The sequence below is a fragment of the Buteo buteo genome, chromosome 2, assembly GCF_964188355.1.
Source record: "Buteo buteo chromosome 2, bButBut1.hap1.1, whole genome shotgun sequence".
Taxonomy (NCBI): Eukaryota; Metazoa; Chordata; class Aves; order Accipitriformes; family Accipitridae; genus Buteo; species Buteo buteo.
Window position 1 is genome coordinate 34133163 of NC_134172.1, and position 18370 is coordinate 34151532.

An 18370-nucleotide genomic window follows, 5' to 3' on the forward strand; every position below is an offset into this window, starting at 1 on the left:
TAATCCTAATTTTTAAACCTCCCTGTGTGTATGCAAACAACAACAACAAAAAATAGCAGAAAGGTATATAATCTTCCATCAAACTTACATAACTATTTCTCCTTAATGTGAGGCATTCTTTATATATTTGCTAATAAGCATAGTAAGCAGCAACCAAGGAAACCTATCGGCACCAAATTCTGTGTTGTAACTTAGAATCTGGTACATTCTACACATTATTTCCATCCACAATTATGGTGCCCTGAATTATAACTGATTTATTTAAAATCAAGCATTTGAACGTTCACCTTAGCCTAAAAAATCCCCAAATAACAAAACCCCCTGAAAATAATTGATAAAGCTCTGACTGCCTTTGGGGAAAAGAGCTTCTTATAAAAGAGCCTGTATAATCAGATTACTTCTCAAAATACAGGATCAAAAAATACTTTCATATTAAGGTGAATTCAGTTTGTACTTGGTTCATGGACGAAGCATAATATATATACTAGCCACTTGAAAGAATATTCATTGTTCAAGACCACTTAGGGCCACAATAGTTTTAAACATGAAAACAATTTCAAGTTAGAAATATTACTTTTCAATAAAGATAAGTCAGCAGAAATTTAATACAGAAATGGCAAACAGGAATCCCAAGCAAACCACACATTTGGTTTTAGTTAGGACTCATCTCTTCTTGCACTGCTACTGAAAAGCTCAGCTAAACTAGCTAACGCTATTTTAATACAATGGCAAAAAAGAAATACAAAACACTATTGTAGAAGACAAACAGATTTTAGTTGGAGAACAACTTCAAACAGCACTTGGTAAGCCAGCTAAAAATAAATACCTTCATACTACAAAACTTAAATCCAGAGATTAGTCAAGACAGGTCGGCTGAGAAAAGCGATGTGTCAATAATGCGCACTGAAATCAGAAGTCAAACTACTGAATTTGCAAGGATTATGCAAAAAAATCCCATGTTTTATTCTTTTAGAAAGCAACCAGAGCATACACATGTACTGAGCTCAAAAAAGTAACATTAACATAAAAAAAAGTTTCAGCGATGTAGGGGAAATTTAGAAGACAGAAAAACTTCTTGTAAATCTGCTCTCAAAACACGAGACATAAGCAACACTCCACAACCCATATAAGCACTGAAGTCTCTATAGCACCAAGAACCTTAGTCCCCTAAAATGAGGTTTCTTTAATGGAACAGAAACATTAGTTGATTGCTGGCTTGCCCTTTTTCAGCCTTAAACTTCATATTTTTCATTTGGACCACTGACGTTACTTTTAGACCAGCGATGTTATTTTATGGTTTAGCATATACTTAAGTTCCAGATTTATCTCAACAGATTCAAAGACTTAAGAGAAAAGGCCATTTACCAAAAGACCTATGAACCAGTCACAAAAAAAGTTCTGTGATTAGAAAACATACTGCTGAATCACAAAATAAATTTGTGTGCTACTGATAAGGAAGATGAACACCCCCCGCTCCTTTCACAGACAACATGAAGTGACCTGACAGCTAAGACAGGGAAGGATGTTTCTGTCAAACAGTTGTGAGATTAAATATAACATAACTAGCAATCTTTGGGTTAAAGTGTTTTCTCTATTCTGATGAGTGCGAACAGATTAGGTCAAGATATATCCAAACTTCTGAGATGCCAAGATGTATTAGTTCATAAACCAGGAACAGATGCAGATTTATCCAATTAGGAACCCTGAATTTAGGTCCATCAACCAAAACGATGTGTCTGTTAAGAATTCGGAAAAAAAGAAAAGATTTGAAAAAAAAATCCCACTGCTGCTCCACAGTTATCTATGCATTTCCAGGATTTTTGCATGGTCTTAAAGATAGCCAAAGATAACAATTTCTACATCCCCAAAGTACTGTAAATCTAGACTTTATTACAGTTCAATCTTCTTAGTTAGGCAAGCAACTTTCTGACCACAAACAATCAAAAGAATCAAAGCTGGAGAGACTACAGATCCAGTGATGGAAGAATCCTAAATGGTCATGACAATCTTGCAAGAAAAAGCAAGAAGGAGCTACCGCTCCCACCAAAAAAACCCCAACACATACAAGTAGTCTAGGAAGGAATTGTTTAGTAATTCCCTCACAGATAATATTAGCCAGTTATATCTTACTCATTTCTCATAACAAAGCCAGAAACAATACTTGAAACAAACTTTCAATAAATGCTTGAAAAGCTTGTATTTCAAAAAGGAAAAAATCTTGCATTTCACTTGCACAGCGCAGCTGACTCAAAACATAAAAGCAGGCTCTTTTACCTTGGGAAATGAGTAAAATTCTTAGATTAAAGCTGATTATTAGTGTCATTCTAATTTTCAAAGTTATAAAATCTGATCTAGCAGTTAAGACCAGTAAACCCTCCTTACCTTAGGGATCCCAACTGACGTACAAGGAAGAAACGAATGCTCACACTGCTCAAGGTATTTTTCCGAGTTGCTTTTTCCAAATAAAAGAGTAACCACAAAACCCCTAAAATGGAAAAAGAAAGACCAGCTAGAACAATCACCTTTTCCCCCCCTCTAGAAAATATTTCACAGCAAGTTATAAAATGACAATACATGACAATTCTGGTTACTCTCCTAGTACAGTGCGCTTTCACAGCGCAGCATGCCGCTCAAAATAACTGACACAATACTAAGTATGAAGTTTCCCAGCCTTGCATTAATCAGTCTTGATATATTCTTATCACATGGCAGATCTATATAGCACAGTCTATACTACACAGCCTGCTGCATGAGAAGAACCTGTGATGGCATGCTACCTGCGCTCACAAATATTAGTACACTGAAAGAGGGGTACATAAATAAGCTGCTCTGGTTGTATTACACAAAGATTCTTTTACTTCAACTCTATGAAGAAATAAACTCTTTAGAGATACCTTTAGGCCACTGCATTGTGGCATAAGCCACAATACAGACCAGGAAGAAGCTATGTAGTAAGTGTAGTAAGCAACTACTGATGACGTATGTTAAAACAAGTATGAAAATTTTCAACTGGGAACTTATTTTAAGCTGCAAAGAAAAGGAAAAAAAATAAAAATCAAAACCAACCCAAACACAAACCAAAAAGAGAAACCAGTAGTCCTGCCAGGCTGCATAGGAGCAAAGTCAAGGAAAAAGTCTAGAGGTTAACTGGAGTTAAAGACAAGGTGTTGGGGTTTTGGGGGGTTGTGAGTTTTTTGGAGTGTTGGGTTTTTGGGGCTTTTGTTGTTGTTTTTAATTAATTCAGCATATAAAATCTGAATAATTGCACTCCTGAAATTCATTACCTTCATCCCTCACAATATTACAATGATATTGAAATTATGACTTATAGTTAAGCAGGACAGCAGTTAATTTTATTATTGTTTTCTTTATGATATAATGAAGGCATAAGGGAAAAAGCAACCTTACAAAAAGTTCAACCTTGCTACAACAGCAATGATTTATTTACAGCTTATGACACTAGCGCAGAAAACCACATTAACTTAAAGCTGATTTTACTAAGAGAGATGAAAACCTAAAGGCTGTACCAATTATAGCATAACCTGAGTATGTAGCCTTTGAAAAGTCAAGAATAAAAAAAGAGAATATGAAGATACTGCTGCTTAGACTAGCCTTGGGATGGCTAAACATGCATAGCTTTTTACACAAATTTCAAAGCATTCAATTTAAAGGCCAGCTGACCAACATGTGTGACCACAGGAACTCACAAAGTTATTTCAGGCTTGAAACACGCTGAAATAATACATTATTTTAATACAGATTGCTGTTGATATACAATAGTCATATGATTAGAATAAAATTCCTAACCAAGGTAAAATATGCCATTTGAAGGTTTTAATTCCTGAACTGGGAACCATTCCTTTTAAGTACTCCAGAGGTTCAGTGATTCAGAAGCAGGGAGGTGGTCTTTTATATACCTAACAACTCCAGGGAGAAAAAACAAACAACAAAAAACCAAAAACCACACAAAGAAAAAGCTACACAAAATTATTACCGGTAACTTCATAATGCATAAGAAAACTTCACTTGATACTCTGATTCCCTTACAGCCACCTTTTATCTGCCAGCCACGTGTACTTTCTACATACAAGGACAAAAAATAAAAGCAGGTCTAATTGCTTTTCTGCTCCAGATACTTCCAGATAGCTTTAAAATCATAACATCAATGGTGCTAGTAGCATCATAATTCAGTTCAATGACAAAAACTATGCTATAAAGTTAACTCACGTTTCGGTTTGGGAGGGGGGTGTGTTTTGTTGGGTTTTTTTTAATTATTAAAAAGTTTGGGTTTTCTTTTTCTTATCTACCACTTTTCTATTAGAAACCTCAATCTTCTTTTAAAGAAAACAGTATACCCCAAATGCCTTTTTTTTTTTTTTGGCATAAAGTCAGTTTTAACTTCAAACATATACTAGCAATTTAGCAGGGGGCTGGGGAGGCAAGGAGGGCAAAGGTGCTTCTCTTCTATTCAAAAGGATTGAAGCCTTGCAAATAACTAACTATAGACTATACACCTGTTTTCTATCAAGTGTTACGACACTTTTAAAGCTAATGACTTGTTCAAAAACACTAACATGCTGCCAAAATAGCTTAAATGCTCATCTTGGGTGCCTTTTAAGTATTTTCATTTTTAAGCTAGAAATGCTAGGAGCTTCTGCCTCTATAGCAGAAATTAATACACTTTATTCTCTAATTTAAAATCATTTGTGCATTAGAGAAGGATGCATAGCCTGACCATTCAGTGTATCTGTTAGCTAACCAGAAACTTCCAGTGCAAATGCTTATCTAATTCATCAAGAAGATATTCAGTACAGTAAATGAGAAATCATTTTATTCTTTTCTCTAAATGAATAGAGCAGAAAAAGGAAGAGATGGTAAATCTTTGTTGTTAAGTTTTTCCAAAGATTATTGGAAGGCCAGCTTTTCACAGGGACAGATAAACAGCAGAACAAAGGTGAAAGACAGAAAAATGAAGACTACAGAGTTATTTTCCTCTCAAGTCTGAAAAGTAACAACCACAGCTGAATACTTTGTGTAAGTCAAAAAGCAGCTTCAGGACTGCTCCCAATTTGGTCAGCAGTTAGAATCGTCAATGTGGGCAGCCAGTCACATATATATATGGATGTGATTAAGTATCAATGTTTTTTGATGACAGAGCAAATTCCTTTAAAGCAACTGATGGTCCAAGAAATTTCAATTCTCCCAACATCAGAAGCCTAAGGCTGTTGGCAGACCCGCAATTCACATAATTTTTATTTTACTTCCTTAGGATTGAAAGCAGGAAGGAGAGAGAATAAGGTAAGAAACAATCATAGTACAAAGAAAAGGCAGATGGTAAAAGACAGGCCCAGCGCTCAGGTTAAGGGGTTTGCACCAATACTTGAAGTAGAGGCAAAAAAAAACATTTCATGAAGATTAACACCTTGTAACAGTCTTGGCTACACAGGTTAAAGAAATGATACCTATCTTTTGCCTCCTGCTTTTGGTGGAAAGAGTTCAGTTCCCTAAGCAATGAGTTACCAGATCCTGAATTGAAGAGGGATGTACTAAAAACCAAAAAAGCTAACATTTTATAAAACAGTCTTAAAACAAAACGAAACAAGGAGAACTTTTGATTTAGAGCTTTTATTCATATACACAAATAATTTCAGTATACTTCCATGCACATAAACAACAATACTACACTTACTACAAGCTATCTGTGCAAACACACAGTTCAGAGTAAATAAAAAAGAAATAATTAGATAGCACATAACGGAAGTGAAACAGTATAAACAGACTAATTATGTTGATACAGCTATGGCATCACCATTGTTTTCCTTCACGACTCACTGGCACATAATTTAAATGCTTAGGTTAATACCAGGAATGCAACCAGCTATGATTCAACATTTTCTTTTGTTTGAACTGCAAAATGGGACAGAAGTGGACTCCCAGTCAGAAACCTTTGATACAGGCCACTGGTTTTGAGCATGTATAAAAAGTTAGAAAACTGCATGACAAATTGGATAAGAACTCCAAGTTTCAACATAAAATTCTATGATTAAAATCCATGCCCAAAATTGTTATTTTTCTTCAGATATGGGTACGGTAAGTATTAAGGACACTACTACCATCATGAACCAAAATTAGATTTCTATTTTCTAAATTTATATAAATTATGTTACGATATACAATTGCCAATCATAAGTGAAAAAGTTACTTCATAACATTAATTTCCATTTGTTTCCAAGAGAAACATAAGTATTTTGTGTAACTTCATGGGAATTAATTCAAAAAGAAAAAGCAGGCAAGAATAATTTAGCTATAAACCTACTTGACCTAGTTAGCACTCATGGTTCTGTATGCTGAATGTTAAAGTAGGTGTGTTGCTCTGAAAAAGATTAACAGTGTAAAAAAGGGCCAGATCATAGCCTTAGCCAAGATGACATGCATGTTAAAGTAATGAAGTAATGACATTCTGCTGGAAAGGCTGCGACTTCATATCTATCTACATAAGTAAACACATAGTAGGGAGACGGATACAAATTCTGCTTTAACAGATACACACAAGATGAATTTATCCTTAAGAAGATCAATGTTCACTAACTACCTACAAAAAAGAACCAAAGCAGCAAAAGAATCACAGCGAAGAGATATCAGAGCTGACTTGAGAATGAGTGAGCTCAGGCACTAGAGGCAGTCTCACAGTGGCAAACTGTAGCTGACTTCAGACATACTCCATGAGAGACTGCTTTGACTGTTAGCTTTGAAAAGCCAAGCAACTGAAATTGAGCAAGAAGGAAGGATACGCTTTTAAGAAATTATTATATCCCACATTATTCATACTGCAAATACTAAGGAAGTGGTAATACAAAACAGTAAATGGACAAACTCTTGCCCTTTGGATGAACTCTTTGCCTTTTGCCCTGAACAAATGGCCAGCAAAATATGCCAATCATACATATATCAAGACTTAACAGGACAAAAGCATTTACATAAAAGGTAGTTTTACTTTAACTAAATCCTCACTCTGGTAGACTGACTATTCTGATTTCTCAAAGATGGAATTCCAAGTTTAATACAGTTGAAACCCAAGCGTAGCAGCTCTAATTTTAGCCACTAAACTCTATTACATGTTTTGATGAGACATACAGGAATATACATACATTCTGTACTATATCCAGTAAGAAGGTTAAAAGAGTGTTCCGAAGGAAGGAAGAAAAAAATATTAAAAATAGACCAAACACCCCAGTAGAAGCCAAGCAGGTCTTGGAGAGCCTAGAAATGTCACTGTCCTGCAGATTGTTCTTGTAAGTGAAAGGAAGGAGGAATATCCCACTAATACATTTAGACTTGGCATTAAAACCAAAAGTTTTAATGGTTACAAGGCAGATATTATAATATACAATGTAATAATGGTGCTAAAGACTATAAAAACATCACCTGTTTGCTCCCTTCCTGCCTCTATAGATAAAGTATGAAATGTCTACAGCTGCTGAACTGATCTATTTGTTCAAGATACAGCATCCTTTCCACACACCAAGGAAAACATCAACTCACTTTCCTCATGAATGAAGTATCTTGGGTAGGAAAATGAGATTGTGATAAGGAAAGGGGACATAATTACTTAGTAAGTACCTGAGAAGATAACCAACACAATAATAGAAAGTATGAACTGAAATGAACATTGTTTGTATGTAGGTACTTTTCCTCTAACAACCAGTATAAATAGCTGCCTTTTTTTTTTAAATCGGAAATCTTTTTTTTGCCTGGGCAAAGGTAGTATAAGCACTATTCAACAGCAACGGGAAAAAAAAACAACCAACTTTTGATAAAATTGAGATTTCAAGAAAAAAAATTTTGCTCATAAAGAGCTGCTCAAATATGGAAACATTAATTACATAGAAGTCACTTCAGATTTTCAGAGCAAACTATTTGCTAATATACACATTAAAATTTTACTTTCATAGTAAATTATACAATACGCTAAGTAGTATACTTACCCACCCACAAAGCAGAGGATATAAAATGCAAAGTAAAATATAGCGAAGGGTCCAAAAGTTACTAGAAAAAGCACAAGGCCAAGACTTCCCCATCCCCATATGGAAAGACTGGTCTGTAAACAAGAACACATGGAAAAGGAATAATTAATATGATATTCATATAATTTTATATCTCCAAAGCAGTATCTGTAGTTTCTACAAAGCTTGATACATTTTACCTAGATATGAAATAAGTTTTGCTTGATGAAATAAAAGTTATCTTTATTTTTTTAAAAGCACATTGCTATCAAGTTATATTGTGGGTTAGTAGTCCAATTCAGCCAACATTAGAGCATTTTTCCTTCAAATATTGTTACTCACCTCTCACTTCAGATGCAACTATCACCCTTTAAAGCATAATTTCTTTTTCTTCTCTATTCTCATTTTATGCACTTTTGTTTCTTGAGATCCCTTCCCCCCGCCCCATGAAATTCTGCACTACTTCCAAGAAAAACGCAGGCTTTGTAACAAAACAGGAAGAAACGAATGCAACCTTGTTTTACATAACTAAACGTGTCATTTTCCACAACCAAGCAATGCTATTTCTTCCCTATATCAAAGCAGCTGCAAGACCAAAAATGCATCCCTTTCTGCAGTCAAGTCACAAATGGGTCAACAGGTGCACCAAATATTTGGTGCAAGTTTACTTTTACTTCTCCCTTTAAATAAAAGGAAGGGAACCTTAAGAAACTTATTACTACCTCTAACAATTTTTACCACAGAAATCAAAAGCCTTCAAACAATTTTCTGAAATATCTAAATACAATTCTGTTTTAAAATCAGGAAATTTAATATATATTAAAAAAAAAGTGATTCCAGATTAACATTTCTCCACGCAGGCATTACCACGTTCCTAGAAGCAATCTGGCTTAGGAGTAGAACTGATACTTTTGCAGTGGGAGGAGATGGGTTGTTTGGAAAGCCCATGGTGCAGCTAAAGTCAGCTGCAAGAGCATCTGTGGGGCTGGTGGGATTTTGGGGCTGCTGTCTTGCATAATGCACCAGGCAAAACTTCACCTGTGCTGGCAATTCACCAGGAGAATGAAAAAAGCAGTAAGATTCAGATTATTGTGCCAATACAGGTTACAGCATAAGTGCACTCATATACACACATATACACTTGATCTATGTATATAAATTATAGATGCGTGTATGTACGTATATATACATATATGCAGGGTAATCTAAAAAGCAAGGTAGTGAAAACCTGACTGAGCAGAGCTACAATAGTTATGGACCTTCACAATACCGCAATGCAGTTGACAAAGATTACATAAATTTAATTCAATCTAGTCTCTAGTTCAATATGGAAAGCATGTTTCAGCCAAGTCCCAAGAGTGTGAAACCAATGATAAGTATTTATAGGCCACCAAAACTGTTCCAGCTCCAAGGTTCTCAACTTTTCTTTTTTTGTTGTCTAATTTACACCTTTCCTACCAGTGATCAAATGACACCCTGATGGGAACTCAGACAACTGCTATGTCAACAAGTAACACTAAGAAAGTATTTAAATAAACTCGTCTTGCAGTTTGACATTTAGAAAACAAGCAGAGATTGAACACCATATTTGCAGAGCCCTTTTTTAGCTTTTAATATGGAGGACAGGGGAAGCTTGCCTACAGCTCTCATTTCTCTAAAGGGACTATTTCGATTTCATCTCTCCATCTTGGGCATGGGATTCATGCCCATAAAAATCCTATAAACAATGAAAAATAATATAAAATAAGGCTCCTACATAAAGCAGCTTTGGTTCTTTTCTGAAAGCAAGACATCAGACTGCCCAAAAGCAAAATCATAGCTCTAAGGAAAGACTGTTTCATAGATGTAAATTGTAATCATCAGAATAATTTCATTCTTCCTAGTGTATTTTAAGTTTAATGGAACATTGAGATGAAATTCTATTTTATTCCTAGTTCCAAGTTTCTTAGCAAGAGATGGAGAAGCTATACTGGCTTTTTTCTTGGTGTTTGAGGCTGGAAAAAAATTACACTCGTCTACATACTTACATGTTTAATTTAAAGTGCTGCAATTAAAACCTGGATTGCAAGTTATTCAGTTCTCTTTAAGCTGAAAAAGAGCTTTATTATATGATACTAACCATACAATCCACACAGCTAAAATGCTGAAGATCAGTGCTACAATAAATAAAAACAAAAACCTGGCCACAGCTGAGTAGAAGATTTTGTTGACTCACAGTAAGTAAATGCAGTAGATAAATTGCTTGGATGGTGGGCAAGAGAGATATAAGAAGAGGGACATCAAGCTAAAAAATGTGGCAAATAAAACAACTAAAAAAAAGACATGAGCTTTCATGATCTATCTACATTTCAATACATAAAGAAGATTCCTCATGTTCATGCCCTCAGAAATACGTTTTAAAACTTCTGCACAGCACCACAAGCAACAGGAAATACACACAGAAAATAACATTTAATCATGGTCTTTTTTTGTCAAAAAATCAGCATGCTTAATGGCATTTTTCAAAAAAGTTTAAATTCTAAATACGGCATTTGCACTCTAAATGACTTAACAAAACTTAATTAAACTAGATAGCAGGATGTATATTCAGAGTTGGATGAATGCATAATTAACAAAGAAAGTTCTACAACTCAAATAAAACAGTGACCTTTTGTCCTATGCTCTAGTTTTGCAATTTAGCATTAGGCTATAGAGATTCAAATCTCATTTGGTATTTTAATAGGATTTCTTAAAACTCACACAACTTGGTACACTGCAGTAAGTACAACAGATACTGGCCCAATTCTTGTATACTTTAGATGAGTGGTTTATAGTCTTACAGATTTTGAGACATTCAAAGGGATCTAATCATCAGCATGGTTCCCTTTAGGCTGACTGTAAATAAAACTTGCCCTAACTTCACACTTCTTAAAGGGACTTCAGCAGTACAACTCCCAAACAAAAATGAAAACTTTGTTTAAAGTTCATTTAACACATCACAATCAACTATTAAAAGAAAAGAAAGTCCAAACATTACACAAATATGACTAATGCAGCTTGTCAGTATGGAACTAGCTCAATTCAAACCAATTCAAACCTTGCTACTTACAACTTATTTCCAAATAAGTTTTATTTATAATATCAATTTTTTATAAGATTCACAGATCTACTGAAGCTCTGCCTAACCTTACTGAAGTTAACTGCAGGGTGAATGTTTGTCACTCTTGACAGAATGAACAAGCCAGTCTTCTGAAGAGATGGTATAAAAACAGTGTTTAAGTCACAGCTCTTCAGACCCTTTAAAAGAAGCCGACATGCCCTATGCTGGGAGGGCAAACTTCCAAGCTGAACTGTCATAGTACTATTTACTGAATTTCAGTTAATTAGGGACAGTTACCTAAACACTAAAGAAGAATATAGGCCTTAATCTTGTGGTAGGCATGTATGGGTAGATACTGTATGCATACACACATGTGCACATGGATAAAGGATCTTTATTCCAGATCAACAACCCTTTCACCTCATCAGTTTTAGCACTTCAGCTTACCATCACCACAGATGCTGTATGTTAGCCCCACCATCACCACTTCTTATCTTTCATGACTACGATCTTACAAAGAAAAACTTCTGCAGTGTACTAGTAAGGTCATATACACAAAGGGCTAATGTAGCATCATAGTCACACACAGTAATTTTCTTCCCACAGTAAGGAATTGCTTTAGCAAAATAAACTGCAATTGAAGTAAAGGGCTTCCTGTAAGTCCAAACAGCACACTGAAGAGCCTTCTCAGGTGAGAGGAGACACACACTAATGCGAATATTCACATGAGCTTGATTCAGCTGTTACAGATAACAAGACTATCACCTCTCAACACCACCTGCTTGACTTTTTTTTTTTGACTAGGCTTTGTCCATTTTTCCCACTCAATGTTTTTTCCACAGTATACAGCCAGCTACTAAGAGTAGTACAAAAAGAACTTGCTTTCTTATACACATCTGCTTTTCCCTTCTTTGGCTTCTGTTTCCTAATTAATGCAGCATTTTGATGGTCCCAGTTGCATACTGCTATGGCTAGCAGTGCTGAGCAAAGACTGACTATGTGACTTAACATAACCATTCACACAAGAGCTTATGTAAATCTACAGGATTCACTTCGTAGAAGCTGTGTACTAAGGCCACACAGTCTTAAATCAACAGTTTAAGAGAAGAAAAATCTCACTGTAATTTAGTATGCATGCAGTTATGCATAATATAATTTACTAGTTATGAATTAGCTAAAGTATTTTGCAGACAAATCAATGGGAGCATGGCAAGGATTTAATGTACCAACCACAACAGCAATGATTTACTCCAGTAACAAACACAACTATGTCTTACTATACTTTAAAGTAGCTTCAATAGATTTCTTGCTTGCTTAATCCAGCTGACAAGCTTTCAGAGCTTTGCTTCTGTCCCATCTTTAAGCAAAATCCTCAGCCTTGATATACCTTTCACTAGAATAATTCACAAAGTGACTGTAGGTTTGTTGTTGGATTTAAACTGGCACTGTCAATTTTAGCTTGCAACCGGCAAGAAGATACATACATGTTTCTAGTTTAGTGCAAAACCAGTGCTACTCCAGAACTCCACCCGACAGGTAGCCCTTTTCTTCCTATCCTCCCCTTTGCCGCCAAACAGCAGAGGTGTTTCCTCTCTTGAGGCTCTGTGTCCCACTGTCCTCCCACTCCAGCCAGGAGCTCCTGCTCCAGGCATACTCAGCAATCTTCACAATTCCCACACACGCTCGGAGTAATTGTGGTTTCAAGTCTGGAGACAGGGCAGGATGGGAAGCAAAGAACATCCACACAGGAAGGCTGCGCTCTGGAATCATCCACTCGTCAATCCTAAAGCTTCACCAGAATACTATTTAGGTCTTACAGCTGTAGTATCCAACAGGCCAATACCACTTCTGAAGATTGCCATTTGTGATTGTTTTCAGATTTAATGGTTGCAACAGAATAATCTGAACATTGAAAGAACAGTGCCATTTAAAAACAAAAACATGCTGCTTTGCTGACAATTCTTTTACTGTGTATATCCAATTACATTTGTCCATTAATATTTTAAAAATGACAGTTGCCGACCTGTCCCTAACTAGACATTGATAAGCAAACTATTCTTTGCCATTTGGTAGTTTAAGGTTTTGCTGGGTTTTTTTAATATGAAGTTTTGCCAAATGTATTTAATGCCACATCTGGACTCACATTAAAAAAAAAAGTTACAAGGATTGCATATACAGTAGATGTCAAGTTTAATTTTGTTAATTCTAAACATCTGCCTTTTAATTTTACTTCCATTTTGAGTGTAAATGGAATGTGTTCACGTATAAACCTTTCTATAATTAAGGTGAGTGTCATTTTTGTCAAGTGATTAAAAACATTATTTTAGGATTCAAATTACTGTCTCTTCACTAGCATGACAAGTAAAATTGGAAAACTGGAGTGCCAGTTTCATCTGTGATGAAATTGTTGTGTTACACTACTAGGAGAAATATTTAACGATTGTGAAGTAAGCCATTAACATCTTTGTAGTTACATTCTCCTATCTGCTAAAGTTACGGCAATCAAATGAAATCCATGTCAAGCAGGGTTTTGAAAAGAGTTCTGCATATCCTCATTTCCTAACATCACTACAGGTCTCTTTTTATCTTATCCTCCTTATCCTTTTGCCCCTTTCCTTCCTTAGCCCAAAAAGGCAAGGCAAAACTCCATTTCTACTTCAGACTATGTAAAAATAATTGTAGTGAATTTCTACAACAATTTACTGCAGTACTCACAAGAAAACTCTTGGGATTTTTTATTTTTTTTAAAAAAGGAATTTTATATAGTCTATTTTTCTTTTATTAAGTATTTTTTCCCAAAGCAAGCTTAAAACATTAAAGTATATAAATATATACTAATCATCTTTTAAATAAAAAAAATAAATTACACAATTAATGTTAAGAGTTAAGAAGTTAGGCCAATGAAGTTTCTTCTGGATAAGTGCAGTATTCCTGCTGATCCCTCCCAGTTACAGAGGCTGGAAGCTCTCCTCTCCTCTGCTAAGCAAGAGTCCATCTGTCCTCTCCCTACCTCACCTTCTCCTCCTCTTCTGCTCAATGCACACTATGTATGTCAAGTGGCTTAATTGGTTAAGTTGGATTAATTCAAGTGCAATCATGTGTAACTGTATTTAGTTTGGATTTTCCTGCTGCTCCTCACACTGCATGAGACAGAAAAGCTTTTGGGATCGTTTTCCCCTCCCCTCCCCCACAGTTATACAAGGTGGTGTAGCAAAGCTCTTATGGACAGGCAATAATTTTTCATCCACATTCTAAAACCACGATTACTGCACTGTTTCGAGTATTCATGATGTTCATTTTTATAAGTGCAAACCTTTGAATGAAAATATACGCTAACATTTTCTTGAAGTACGTAACATTGAAGTACAGTATGTAAAAAAATTTAAAAGTTAAAAAGTTTAAAAGCTATTGTGCACTTTACTTCAATTTCAGTATTTATCCAGAGAGCAACAAATTCCATTACTAAAATAAAACCTGCCTGTTTGCTATAGTCAGAATATTATTATTAAAATAAAAATAGAAAAATTATGTTCTATATTTTGATACAAGTGGTTTGTGTAATGAAGCTGATGAAGAAAAAGAACAGTCTTCTGATTAACACTGATAATTGTTCTAGAAGAAATGGTAAATATTTTCAACACCAAACTTCCTTTTCAAATGAAGAAAACAGAGTAAAATTCAGCCCAGATTCCAGAGTCAAGATTTCCACACACACACACACCTGCTCTGCCAGCATTGCTGATCACAACATGAAATTAGGAAGCCAATTTTTTAATTTTAAACCAACCTTCATTTTACTAACCTTCATTTTCAGCACTAACAGCTATTTTATTACACAGCAGAATTATCAGCAAGGGACAGAAAGCCTCATTTCATGTAACCTTATTTTGAAAGTGGAGTAAGTATTTATCTTACTATGAAAAACAAGAGGCCACCTTCAAAGACACACACATACACACTCTTTCTGGTAACATGCTTGCATTAAAACCCACTCTGAATTGTATTCTAGTTTAAAAGGATATGGAGTTTTGGTCAAGTTTAAAAGAAGCACTTGAACATCTTGGGTAACGATGGATGGGAGATGCAAGCCCACTTTCAGCTACTTTCTTAAATAAAGAAGTGACATACTCAAACTCATTTTTAATATAATTTCAAAGAAAGTGATCCTTTTCCTTTGTAATAATTCATACTGACTTGTATCTAAGCTAGTTTAGACATGTGAACAGAAGACAGACAAAAAGGATCAAAGCATTTTGGATCACCTTAGGGTGATCGAAACAGGACCAGGCTTATTGCTTGACAGGATCATCTAAGGTGATCTAAAGTGAGAAAATGAAATAATCTCTTCAACTCTAGCTTGAATTCAAGCCAATGAGATAACCTAGACTGTTCTATGTTCAGCCTCTGGATGAACAGATTACATCTATTTCAAGTTTTGCTGGTGCAAAACACTGGCAAAGGAGAGAGAAGGGGAAGCCCCCAGAATCTTTATCAAGTAAAAAAAAGTCTGATCTCCAAGTCACATGTTCTTTAGTCAAGAAACTGTTATTGAATATTTCACTTGTGATTACTGCTCAAGCAGCATTCTGAACTTTTTACTTTCTTGCCCAAAACTGCAGCAGAGTTATTTAAAAGTTCCTTTCACCAATATTTTCTTTCTTTCACTGCTAAAGAAACCTGATCCCACTAAATGAATTTAAAGAATCATCAACTTTGCTTCTAGAACAATATCTACCACTTAAGATTCCCAATATTTATCTTCACAGAAACACATTCAATCAGTCTCTCTCCATAAAAGAGTCAGATCTTAGTAGGCCATATCTTCATGTTCCATCTAATTAAAAACTTGCAGGCAGAGCTCAGAGCTACTGCAGAAACAGTTGCACAGGACATTTTTAAAAAGGTTTCTTCATACCATAACAGCTATGCTTTTTGAAGGTAGAAAAAAAATCTCTTTAGTTTTAAGCTCATGTTCCATGGTGCTGGCAACTTCAACGGGGCATCCTTTCTGCCAAGCAATAAGCAGCTGCCTATTCCTTGAACTCAAATCTCCACCTTACTTCCCAATTTATGCCACTACCTATATCAGCTCATACTTACTAAGAAAATATATATATGAAGGTTATTTATACTTAAATGGTTTGGAACACAGCCTTCTGTTCAAAGGCAAGCTATTCTTGTCCATGATCTTTAGAGGGAGGAGAAAGTAGAAAAAGAAGGGTTATAAGAGGTCTGACAAACAATGATTACTTTCCTTAAAATATATCCATTATTTCTTCTGTGGAGATACCGCACAATTTCACAGCAGCTGCTGTGTGCAAAATAGTTTGCACAATCTTAAATTGATAGAATTAGCTTAAAAAAAAAAAAGGAAAAAAGACACACAACAATACAGTATCTACTTTAGGAAATCTCAAACTTCAAACAGTAACAGCCCCACAAAAATAGAAAGTGAAATGAAGTGAAAGTGCTTAGTTTTTACAAATACAAAACTGTCAAAGACATGAAGGTATAAGATAAATTCCATAATGTTATGCACACTTTGGAACTGCAGCAGTTGTTGTGCTTTTTTTTTTTTTTTTGCTTTTTCCTAAACAACTCATCACATGTGTAAAGAGCAGACAACCCCTTCAAATTTTACACTGAAAAAGAATAAAGTTTTTGTTTCTACCACTTGATGACCTGCTTAAAAGCATCTAAAAGCAAATAATTTTTCTCAAACTCCTTAAAATCAGTAGTTTCTTCTAAAGAGTGATAAACCATACGTTTCAATGACATATCTGCAGGATGTGTATGACTTTTTTTACTGAGAGTTAAACTTATTATATGTGTTTAGATATATTTCACATATACATAAATATTATATATATACACACACAAAATCCAGTACTTTACTGTGAAAAGATTTAGTCATTAACTTCTGAATAATCTCTTAGTAACCTGGCTTCCTCAATGTATAAAATCAGTCATCTGAGAGTTTTGTTTAATTCTTTAATCCACTGGTAATATTGTATCTGCTATTTGCTACTTGCAGCACAATTTTCAGAGTCCTCTGAACTACAACATTATCCCACCAACTTTAAGACAAAACTGCTTTGGATGCAGTATAATATTTTACTGTGTTTTTTTATTATTTTCATAAGTACATACCATAAGCTAGAAGTTCCCAAATAAGCAATACTCCTTATCTAGATGAAAAAGTTACTTTAAAAATATTAAGTTAGCAACATAGCTTCAGAATATTTTTATCTGAGACTGGACTAAATATAAAGAGAGACTCTAATTGCCTTATTAGGTCAGGTTACAAATGTGAAAGAAGCTAATTCACATTATCTATCATAATTGCCAGAAGTCCTCCAATAACAGACACGCTCAACAAGACTAAAAATTAATTTCCACATTGTCCCTAGTGATCTAGGCTGTTGTCTCTAACTACAGTCAGTCATGTCACATGTCTTTGTGACATTATTTTGGTAAATGAAATCATGTGGTTAGAAGATCCCCATCCCTCTCCACCCCTAAAAAAAAGTCACTTTTTCTTTATTAACAAGGAGGAAAAAAGCTATAAACAGTAATGTAGGGCTCAGAAAGGAAAACCACATTGAGTTTCCCAGCTGTAATGTCAAATGGCACCTTCACTACAGGCAGTACTGCAACTGGTATTATGGAATCCAGACAGCCAAAGCTCAACAGAAAGCCTACGTAAATGATTTCTCAGATTATACTGGCAGCAGAAGAGGATCTGCAAGATGGAAGGTCCAGGCCAGGAAGGAAGGCAAATACATGCCAGTCAGCCTCAGCTTAGTCCCTAAGAAGGCTGTAAGCAACCAAAATGAATTTACCAAGTGCAAATCATGTCTGACCAACCCAATCGCTTTCTATGATGAGGTGACTGATGCTGAGGACAAGCAGGGAGGCTTATGCTGTGCACCTTGCCTTTAACAAGGCCTTTAATGCAATATACCACAGCGTCCTTATCACAAAATTGGTGAGGTATGGGCTGGATAAGTAGGTAAGTGAAAAATTGACTGGATTGCTGGATGCAGAGACACATGATCAGTGGTGCAAAGTTCAGTGGGCAGCCCGTAACTAGGTGGGAACCTTTGAGGATCAGTATGGGGGACGGATGCTGTTTAATGTCTTCATTAAAAACCTGGGTGATGGGACACACTGCACACCCAGTAAGTCTGCACAGAATACTGAACTGGGGTGAGCGCTCAATACGCTGGAAGGTAGAGCTACTGTTCAGAGGGATGTCGACAGGCTAGAGAAATGGCTTGACAGGAAT

At 35.5% G+C, this 18370-nt stretch overlaps 1 protein-coding gene across 9 annotated transcripts in view; it reads right to left on the bottom strand.

Moving 5' to 3' along the window:
* SNX13 (sorting nexin 13) overlaps positions 1-18370 on the bottom strand; it is a 76445-nt gene that overhangs the window by 46598 nt on the left and 11477 nt on the right. For 6 of the 9 annotated variants that reach the window (XM_075050317.1, XM_075050326.1, XM_075050299.1 and 3 more), the window contains exons 2-3: positions 7986-8098; positions 2383-2485 (exon numbers count right to left, since the gene is read on the bottom strand). The exons of 1 other annotated variant lie outside the window; for it this stretch is intronic. In XM_075050317.1, the coding sequence (XP_074906418.1) occupies positions 2383-2485; positions 7986-8098 (216 nt within the window). The remainder of the gene's footprint in view (positions 1-2382; positions 2486-7985; positions 8099-18370) is intronic. 2 more of the 9 variants (XM_075050335.1, XM_075050345.1) reach the window with 1 other exon arrangement.